The 10,122-nt window shown below is 54.6% G+C and overlaps 3 protein-coding genes across 8 annotated transcripts in view; 1 reads left to right on the forward strand and 2 right to left on the reverse strand.

The window, feature by feature from the left end:
• Positions 1-5,983, forward strand: part of HERC1 (HECT and RLD domain containing E3 ubiquitin protein ligase family member 1) — a 72,785-nt gene extending 66,802 nt beyond the window's left edge. For 5 of the 6 annotated variants that reach the window (XM_063313982.1, XM_063313979.1, XM_063313981.1 and 2 more), the window contains 9 exons: positions 137-275; positions 690-859; positions 1,550-1,719; positions 1,825-1,990; positions 2,621-2,697; positions 3,254-3,506; positions 3,828-3,980; positions 4,359-4,664; positions 5,347-5,983. In XM_063313982.1, coding sequence (XP_063170052.1) covers positions 137-275; positions 690-859; positions 1,550-1,719; positions 1,825-1,990; positions 2,621-2,697; positions 3,254-3,506; positions 3,828-3,980; positions 4,359-4,664; positions 5,347-5,532 — 1,620 coding nt within the window. In that variant the 3' untranslated portion in view covers positions 5,533-5,983. The remainder of the gene's footprint in view (positions 1-136; positions 276-689; positions 860-1,549; positions 1,720-1,824; positions 1,991-2,620; positions 2,698-3,253; positions 3,507-3,827; positions 3,981-4,358; positions 4,665-5,346) is intronic. The other variant, XM_063313978.1, reaches the window with a different exon arrangement.
• RAB8B (RAB8B, member RAS oncogene family) overlaps positions 1-10,122 on the reverse strand; it is a 187,128-nt gene that overhangs the window by 100,103 nt on the left and 76,903 nt on the right. The window lies entirely within an intron of this gene.
• On the reverse strand, positions 6,556-8,802 carry FBXL22 (F-box and leucine rich repeat protein 22). The gene is made up of 2 exons (XM_063313909.1): positions 8,307-8,802; positions 6,556-7,130 (listed from the first exon to the last, which is right to left on the reverse strand). Exons 1-2 carry the CDS (start codon positions 8,639-8,641, stop codon positions 6,788-6,790), a joined length of 678 nt encoding a protein of 225 aa, XP_063169979.1. The 5' UTR covers positions 8,642-8,802; the 3' UTR covers positions 6,556-6,787.

Raw genomic sequence — 10,122 nt, forward strand, 5'->3', positions numbered from 1 at the left:
CCATTGTCACCAGTGTCTGACCAAAAGCACCTTGGGATAAATGCCAGATTACCGCAAACCCACAGCCCAGGAAGTGTCTAGTGAAGCATTCTGTCGGGGCTGTTCTGTGTCTGAGCGTTTTGTTTCCTGAATCCAGCTTGGATTGGGCCACACCAACCATGTCCGGGAGCCCACCCTGATTACTTTTCTGCAAGGGAAGAATATCCGACAGATCTCGGCAGGGCGATGTCACAGTGCTGCGTGGACTGCCCCGCCAGTTCCCCCCCGAGCACCAGGTAAAGGGCCCCCGGGTGCTTTATCCTCCGCCTGCAGACCTCTGCTAGGCCAACCCTCTCTGCACGAGCTTCCCCTTTGCCCCTCGGGGCTTGAGAGGGAAGATGCGGCAACTTTCTCCTGGCCAGAGGGTCCATAGCAGCAACAGCCTCCAGAGTGAATCAAGAATAAGTTTGCCGCAACACATTTGCTTTTCAGCAGCTTTCTTCCCCTCCCCCCCAAAGACTAGAGACTTTTCCGGTGGGGAGATTGGCTCTGGCCAACCGACTGGCAATCAGCAGCCTGGCCGGCTCTCCGAAGCCGGAAGATCTCGCCCCTCCTCTCCTCCAAGGCACCTCACAACGGCCGTTGTGGAGAGGACCGAGCAGGGACCGCAGACGGGTGGGTCGGGGCTGACCGCCTCTTTCTCTGGGCAGGGGTGTCGGTGCCTTTGCAGCTGGGCTTGCCCGATGCCATTCCGCCCCAGTACGGGGCCCTGAAGGAAGTGAGCATCCACACTGTCCGAGCCAGGCTCCGGCTGCTCTACCACTTCTCCGACCTCATGTACTCCTCGTGGCGGTTGCTGAACCTCAGTCCCAATAACCAGGTGAAGCCGCTCCCCGTGCAGGGGAATTCGAACCTCTGCCTTCCTCCCCCACCCGCCTCCAAGGAAGCCTTGCTCGGGGCATCGGATGATCTCAGGGATGCGGCTGGCCTCACCACAGGGCCAGGTGGTGGAACCAGCACCAGGGTTTAGTCTTGGTCGCCCTCGTGCGCAGACAAAGCCCGGGCAAGCGGTTGTGCTCCGGGCTGTGACTGCCGCCTTCTCGAGCACCAGAAAGCAGAGGGAGACACCTCGAGCATCTGCATGTGCCAAAGGGTTGAACGTTGGGCCCTCCAATTGTGCTGCATTACAACTCCTAGCAGGCCCAGCCAATGTGGCTTGAGAAAGGGCGGATGGGCATTGTACCTCTGCGGTCTGGAAGGCCCGGGATCAGGAAAGCCGGGCATCGCGAGGGCCTTGGTGGGGCGGGGGGACCGAGGAAGGTCAGTCTGCCCAGTCCAAGGAGTGCTTGCTCTACTAAGGAGGGAAATGGGCTGCTTTCCTTTGTGGCATTTAGGAAGTGGCAGCCTTGGAAAGGGGGGACAGCCTGTTGCTTCTCCACCCCTCCCCAGTGGGGAGGGGAGAGTGGCCTTGCAGCACCAGCCCCGGGGTGGTGGCTCTTTCCAGAGCCCCTCTTTTGCCATGGAGGGAGTGCGTCTCAGCGTAAAGCTTTTGGCCACCCTTTCGTTACAGAACAGCACTTCCCACTACAATGCTGGAACGTGGGGGATCGTCCAAGGGCAGCTGAGGCCGCTGCTGGCGCCACGGGTCTACACTCTGCCCATGGTTCGGTCCATCGGGAAAACAATGGTCCAGGGGAAGAACTACGGCCCGCAGATCACAGTCAAGCGGATATCCACCAGGTCAGCCTTTTCAGCATGCAAAAGGAAGTGCATGCCTGGCTGCCCCAAGCATGGCAGTGCACCTGCCCTGGGGGCAGTTGACGTTCCCTTTCTCTCTTTCCAAAGAGGTAGGAAGTGCAAGCCCATTCTCGTCCAGATCGCTAGGCAGGTTGTGAAGCTGAACGCTTCTGATCTTCGCCTGCCTTCCCGGGCCTGGAAGGTGAAGCTTGTTGGGGAAGGGGCTGACGACGCTGGGGGCGTCTTCGACGACACCATCACGGAAATGTGCCAGGTACAGGATTCCAGGACGCTGAGTTAGGGCGCTCTGATTGTTTGTGCACACCTGGCCTGTGAAAGGCTCTGCCTGGTCTGTCAGTGGAAGGGGAATGAGGACAAGCATGTACATCCCCCTTGTGCTCATTCAGACCTGTATCTCCTCCTGCCCCTGGGGGGCCAAAATAGAGAGGATGGGCCACAACTTTGTTCTCTCTTATTGAAATTCTGGAGCGGGATGCAAAGCACAGTGAGTGAGTAAGCACACGTTTTGTTACGGGCTTAAAGCAGAGCACATGCCCGTGGAAATAATGCCCGGGGCCCAGCGCTTGCTGCTCCCCTGGGCGGTTGGTGGGAAGTTCATCCAGGGCAGCCCAGCATCTGGCCAACCTGCAGTCTCGCGCCAAAATAGGGAGAAGGATACAAGACGACGTATTTGCTAATGTTTCACTAGCTTTACAGTCCCATGCCAAGTTACTAAAAGCAAGCTGATGATCAGGGAATCCACCCTGGGACCGGAAAGAGCCAAACTGTAGGGCTGCTGCCTCCTGGAGAGGAGCAGAAGCAACCGTCCTCTTGCTCTTTGTGGGCTTGCTTTGCTGAGCCACTTGATAATTCTTAAAACCGTTTTTTCCCCTTAAACTGAAAGGAACTTGAAACGGGAATCGTGGACCTGCTGATTCCTTCCCCAAACGCGACAGCCGAGGTTGGCTACAATAGGGATCGGTGAGTCGGAGGGTTCCTTTTGGAAGGGCCATCAGGGGCCCCTGAGTGGAAGGGGCAGAGCCAGTCCCAGAGAAGGGGAGGGGAAGGTCTAGTGAGCCAGCTTTGGCTTTTGTGCTTCCTCTGGAAGGGGGGCTGTGGCTGGACAAAACCCAGGGGCCCAGTTTGCACACTGCCGTTGCCCAGAAACCAACAGGCCCCTGGTGTCTCCCGACCACTCACCGCCCTCAGCCTTTCTCCACCTCTCTGTTTGACCCTGGTTCCACGGGGCAGAGGGGCACAGCCCTCCGGACCAGGACTCGAGCATCCAGCCTGTTTTCTTGCTCTTCTTTGTGGGATTTGTATTTCTGTGTGTGTGCGTGCGTTTGCCTCGCCAGAGAAGGATCCTTCCTGAAAGTGGTTTCGCAGCACCCTCCAGGATGTAACGTGGGTGGTGGGTGATCCCCTCCCACCCTCACGCCGTCCCTGGCGGCAGGGTGGGCCACCTGGCGTTCCTGTCTCCGGGTAATGAATTGGGGCTTGTGGGTCAGTCCCGACCTCATGTTGTGTGCCTTCCCAGGCTGCTCTTGAACCCCTCTGCCTGCCTGGATGAACACCTGACACAGTTCAAGTTTCTGGGCATTCTGATGGGCGTTGCCATTCGCACCAAGAAGCCTCTGGACCTCCACTTGGCCCCCATGGTCTGGAAGCAGCTCTGCTGTATCCCGCTCACTCTGGAAGACTTGGAGGAGGTGGATCTCCTCTACGTGCAGACCCTGAATAGCATTCTTCACATTGAAGACAGCGGGATCACAGAGGAGAATTTCCACGAGGTGAGCTGAGCCACCAGGGCTCCCCAGCAGCTGCCAGCGGTCGCGCAAAAGCCCCCCCATTTGCTTCCCGTGCCCCTGCCTGGTGGAGCTGCTGAGCAAGAGAGCACCGATTCTGTACAAAATGAAAATGGTTTTGAGCTCTTGCCAATTCAGCTCATGTACGTGAGATCGTCGGAGGAGCACGATGTGTGGGTCGCCCAAAGGGGCACTTAGAAGAATCGGAACTGGGAGGTGGAAGGAATGTGTGAGATTGCAAAGAAGTTAAACGACTGCTTGGCAAAGTGCAACACCAGTAAAAATATTTAATTTCTTTCCCGTTAGATGATTCCTCTAGACTCTTTTATCGGCCAGAGTGCTGATGGAAAAATGGTCCCCATCATCCCCGGTGGGAACAGCATACCCCTCACGTTCTCAAACCGGAAGGAATACGTGGAAAGAGCCATCGAGTACAGGCTTCACGAAATGGATCGTCAGGTAACAGTCCGACGCGGAGACTCTTGATGCTCCACGGCCAAATCGGTCAGTTTTGTGAAGCTCAGGAGCATTCCCTGTTTGCCTTTGCAGCGTTGCTTGGTGCAGCCTTAAGTGTTAGTTTGGCCCTTGTCCCGTCTTGCCCAGTCACATTGCACAGTTCACTACGAGGCAGAATTTCAGAACGAAACGCCGGTGTGGTTGAAGGAACGCGGTTTGCAGGGCCCGCCCCCGAGATGGAAATACTTACCTCATTCCCCAGTTGGTCCCCAGTGGTGCTTTCGTTGCTGCATTCCTCCTGGCCGTTTCTTTTTTGGGAATGCTTCCCGCGCACACCGGAAGTCTGGGCTGGGGCTGAAACCCCGCTTGCCGTGCTTGCAGGTGGCTGCCGTGCGGGAAGGGATGTCCTGGATTGTCCCAGTCCCCCTGCTGTCCCTGCTGACCGCCAAGCAGCTGGAGCAGATGGTCTGCGGCATGCCGGAGATCTCGGTGGACGTCCTGAAGAAGGTGGTGCGGTACCGGGAGGTGGACGAGCAGCACCAGCTCGTGCAGTGGTTCTGGCGCACCCTGGAGGAGTTCTCCAACGAGGAGCGAGTCCTCTTCATGAGGTTCGTGTCCGGAAGGTCCCGCCTGCCTGCGAACACGGCCGATATTTCTCAGCGGTTCCAAATCATGAAGGTCGATCGGGTAAGGCGCGCTTCTGCTCCTCCGACTGCTTTCCGGTCTGCGTTGCCTGCCGAGAGGGGCCCTCCCTGGCCCCGGCACTCCTGCCTGGCGTGGTCAGCGCTGGCACCAAGGGGCCGGTCCCTGGGCGGCTGAGAGGCGGCAACCCCTCCTGCTCAGGGGTCCAAGCCGGGCTCTGCGGTGGGACAGAGCACAGCGGGCTGGGGCCGGGCAGGAGGGGGGAAGAGGCTCTCTGGGGTTGCGAACCCCACACGGTGGGAGGTGGGTCTTGGAGCCATGGCAGACGCTGACCCACGGAGAGGCTTTGCTTGTCCCTCCACCCTGAAGGCTGGAGCTCAGCAAGGGGGTTTCAGCTTGAGCTGCCACACACTCTCCTCCCCCAAAAAGGGGGTGGGATGCTTGACGAGCAGAGCCGCCTCTGAGCTGTTCCTGCGCTGAGGAGGGGAATGCCGGGAAAGACATTCTGGTTCTGGACTCGCTGATCTGCGCCCCACAGGCGTGTCGGGATTAAAAGGCATCCCTGGGTCAGCTTCTTAAACCGGGAGCCCTGAGCTTGGCACAAGCCTCCGGCACCCGTTCCTGAGGTCTGGGAGGCTCAGGGGCGACGGGGCCCTCCCAGCCCCCTCCGCCTGGCGAGTGGCGGTCCCGTCCCCGGCCTAACCCAGCCTCCTCTCTTTCCCGCCAGCCTTATGACAGCCTGCCTACCTCACAGACCTGCTTCTTCCAGCTGCGCCTCCCACCCTACTCCAGTCAGCTCGTCATGGCGGAGCGTCTGCGCTATGCAATCAACAACTGCAGGTCCATCGACATGGACAATTACATGCTGTCCCGCAACGTGGACAATGCCGAGGGCTCGGACACAGACTATTGACTGTGGACAGAAATCCCCCCCACCCCCACAAAGAACGCCCACACCGGATTTCAGTGCTGACATGGTTTTACAGTAAAAGGTAGATGTTTTAGGAACATAAGCAGTGGCCACCTTTTTAGTTACTCTAAATGTAACAAAATTTAGATGTGTTTATTTTTTGTGACTGTAAGCAAAAAATGCAAAAAAGTGAGATTGGTAAAGTTTCCCCCTTTCCCCCTATTTTTGTTCACTTTTGATAAGTTTGCATGGAGCCTTTCTGGTGCACTTTTTACTTTGTTGGGAATGGTACCTTTCCCTTTCCCAGTGAATCTGAAGAGCTGTACATTGTGTATAATTGTTCATTAGAAAGGACAGTTTTACATGAATATTCATATATTTATTTTTGTTTTAATTTGAAATGCCTGTCCAGGGTTCCTTATGCAAAGAAAATAAAGCAGATTCAAGAACCGAATGGTAGTTCTTTTTGTGGTTTTTTAATTTGACGTGTTTAATTTCTACAACATTTCTGATTTTGCTCTTTCTTGTTTTCGCTCATGATTGTGGCAAGATGAAACTGACATTTTTCTGAAGCATTTAAGACACTGCAGGCAATAAAATCTCACAGGTAGGTAGAGGGAGGGAGGGAGGGAAGGCATTCAGGCATTCAGGCATTCAAGTAATCCAACACTTTTCTCATACTGCTCTTGCAAAGTTTTGTTATAAAAGGTAGAAGAGAATGCATAATGAGGGCTGCTTTTTTAATGTAAGAATTGAGCCCCTGCCATTATTCTGAGAGTCAGTTCCGCCTAATTGTAAGTAAGATGCATTATTTTATTTACAATAAATAACAATTTAGAGAACGATACACATGGAAAAACTAAGACTGTACGAGTCAAGATAAGACTCAAGATTTTAGTTGTGTTAAAAATCTAGCATGCTTAAATAAAGGCACATCTGTAAAGGGAAGGTTGGTTGGTTTATCACAGAGTTACTTTTTAATTACTTAATTAATCCCTGCTACAAAAGCATCCCCACTAGTTTGAGAAATGGAACAGACCACAGGGGTTCCTCAAATGGTCCAGTAAAAGGACAGCCCCAATTTCTGTAGCAGGCTGCCAGATCTTTGGGACAGCAGCTTTGCCACTTCCACGGCCAGTTTGAGTAGAGTAACTTCCTGTCCTCCTGTTTTACACCTCTCTTCCAACGAACAAGCATCTTGAGTTGCAAACAGAAAGAGCAGAGCAGAATCGAGCTCCAAGTGTGGCTGCTGGCTTAGCTAATGCCACAGGATTCGCTTTAACCCCTTCTCCGAGGCCCAGCTGCCTGGCCTTTTGTCTGGAATCATGTTTGCGCTCCTTTCTGCGCTGAGAGTCAGCAACGGGCGCTTCTTCTGGACCTGCTGCACCCCAGCTGCTGTTACGTTTCTGCAGAAGTCCACGTGCAGAGTCCGTAAGGAGTCGGCGTGGAGAGTTACCGCTTCCAGAGTCCAGTCAGTGATCAGGACACAGTTTTCCAGCTGGAGAGTCTGAAGGCAGGGGCAGCTCCTGAGGAGCAGCGCAATGGACTCGTCAGTGACGTGGCCACATCCGGACAGCTTCAGAGACAGCAGGCTCGGGCACCTGAAAGCGGAGCACCGAGGGTTAGGAAGGGGGGGAAACAGGCCATCTGAACCGGCCAGCCCGGCAGCATCTTCCTTCATCTGTTGAATTCAGATAACGCGGGCTCGACTCCACCTGGCACAGCACGCGCACACACACACACACTGCTTTTGATAATTGTTCTGAATATGCAAAGCAAAAGGTAGCTATGCCTAACTTGAGAGGGACGGTAAAGCTTGAACAGAGAGTAAGAATTTCTTGTCCTATGTTCAGAGCCTTAGAAGCTTTTCGGTTTTAGGGAGAACTATAATGGTTGCACTGTCTTCTTCATAACAAAATTTAAATTAAGCAGAAAGACAGCAGATTAATAGATCTGCTTCATTTTCAGCTCCTCCTGGAGGAATCTGTCCTGCTCCAGGCTATCAAGGATCAAGCACGTTCAGCTACATCTAACGACTATGTGCAGACCAGAATCAAAACAAGCAAGGTGGTTCTGTGGATATCAATTCCTGAGTAAGGCAGTCGTTTTTCCTCTCACTGCACAGAATTGATTAGAGTTTGTTTCATTTTATGAGTCGCAGTGTCTGCCCATTGTCCCGGATATTTGTATTCTGCCTAGTTCAATAGCAACGTTCAGGTTTTTAAAACAAAGTGAATGAAATGTTGAAAAACTACAGCTTTTATGATACTTGTAAATTCCTTGTAATAAAAAATAGTTTTAATTTCCCCCCCTCAGGAGGAATACAAGAGAGTCCCACAGAAGATTGATAGCTTTGGTATTCACCAGTGGTGGGATGGGTTTTGTTCAGACCAGTGAAATAGTTAATGTTTAGCCCCCAAAGTGAGGGAGCAGGAGGGGCTGGCTAAAATCACATGTCTTGGGGGGTGGTCAAGAGCCTCCATTGAAAAAACGCTTGGAATGCCTGGCACTGAGTCGCAGACGTAACGCAAGGCGATTACAATGCAGAACAAGCCTGTTAGAAAACTGAAGTGCTCGAATCGATTTTACACTTTTAGCAATCCCTGGGGAAAAGCACTGGAAACCTTCCTGGGGTACGAAAGTATTTATGGTGTACATGTAAATAAAACTGCTTTCGCTTCATCTCTTGGGAGGCACTCCCATGAGCCATTCCCATCAGCAGGGCAGAGCCTAGGCTAGACCCGCCTCTCGAGCAAGGCTTGGAGAACCTCTCTTACCTGCTGGACACCTGGAGCAAAAAGTCATTCACAACGTGCTCGTGCAGGCCGCAGATGTTCCTCTGCAGGTCGTTCTTCATCCAGTCCTCGATGTTGCACACCTTGACTTGGCTGGAGTGCCAGCAGATGGAGAGGTGGCGCAGGGCAGGTCCCAAGACAAAGTTGTCCTTTGTCAGCTCAGCCGGGGAACGGAAGTGGAGCAGGGGCCACAGCGAGGGGTCCTGGAAGACCCGGAGCAGCCTGGGGCATGTCTGGGCTAAACTCTTCCTGCTGTTCTTGTCCAGGAAGGAGAACACGCGCAGCAGGCACTCCCAGTTCAGCTCCGTTAGATGCATCGCCCTCCGGTGCCTGCGAGCGAACGCAGCACGCCCCAGCAACAGGGCACGGGGCTTAATCGGCTTCCCAAAGGCTCCAGATCCCTTGCACAAATATGGTGTGGAATGGAAGTTATTTTTGGCTGCCAGCTGGGGAGAAGTTTCAAAAAAGAAGGCAGCCACCTCCCTTTCGTCTTCCCATGGAGCGACTGCAGCGGCAGCAAAATGGCCTCATTTCATCCAGATGGTGGCTTAAAAGGGCCCAATCCACTTTGCACTTTAGACCTGGATGGGCAAGATCTGCAAGAACTCGCTGGCTTCGCCTAATGTAAATGCGGCCCCTCGCCCAGAAATCTTGCGTTTGATCCTCGTCTGTGGGAACAGGGCCTGAACCTTGAGCATGGCTGGGAGAAGCCATGCATGCGACTGACAGCAAGGGGGTGTCATGGACTGTGGCCCAAATTCTAGGCCGCTTGGCTTCAGTGCCCCGACCCCTGGCAGCTCTGCCCTTGGGCTCGATGCAGCCTGCTCCCCAGACCCTGCCCGAGTAGAGACCGCAGAGGAAGCCTCCTCCCTAGCCCTCTCCTCCCACCGCCCGGCACGGCCTGCTTGCCCAGAGCAGGTGCCCCTCTGCCGGCGATCCCGCAGGACACTGCACCCACTCTGGCGGAGTTCTCTTGGGACACCCTGGCAGGCGGAGGCTGCATTTTGTTCATTTCTTTGCTGGCGGAGGGTGGAAGCTGGCTTTCAGCCCCCCCTATACTAAAGCAGCCCAAGCATGCAGGGCAGCACAAAGCAGCTCAGGGAGAGCTACATGCCACGCCCACCAGCCGTGCAAACGTAGCACAAGGCTGGGCCAGTTCTGGCCTCCCAACAAAGCAGAGGTGCCCACCAGCTTCCCAGCTCCTGCCTGCAAGAGTGAGCGACGCCCCCCTCTGCCCCAAAGCCAGGCCAAGGCCCAATTCCTCCCAGCCCAAGAGAAGACAAGACATCAGAAGCAACCTTGAGAGGAATACGTTTTATGAGAAGCCTGAACCATGGTCAAGATCACGCAACAAATGCGCTGAAGACGATCTCGTGCCAAATTTATACATGAACATTGAATGGCCAACAAAGAAGCCCATGGACCGCCCATGAGCCCGAGGGCCCACCCACACACGCTGGGACCAGAGAGGATTCCTGCTGAGAAGACTGAGCACTAAGCTGGCCGCGGTCCTGCTCCCGCCTGGGACCTTTGTGGATGGCTTTTCTGGGGCCGCTGATCTCCGGGGGAGCACCCTTGTGATGGACGCACTCTGGTTCCTGCAGAGCCCAGCACAAGACAGGCAGGCCCCGTGGAGGAAGCAGGAAACCGCTGGAGCAGTTCAGACAGCAGCAACTATGGTGGGCGGGGAGGGTGAGACTGGCATCTCCATCACCATCTGCATCTGCATGTTCCTGCCAAGGCCCCCGTGGGCATGGCAAAGTTGATGTGGCTGAGAGAGAGGTCCCCAGCCCGTGAG

The sequence above is a fragment of the Candoia aspera genome, chromosome 13 (genome assembly GCF_035149785.1).
Source record: "Candoia aspera isolate rCanAsp1 chromosome 13, rCanAsp1.hap2, whole genome shotgun sequence".
NCBI lineage: Eukaryota > Metazoa > Chordata > Lepidosauria > Squamata > Boidae > Candoia > Candoia aspera.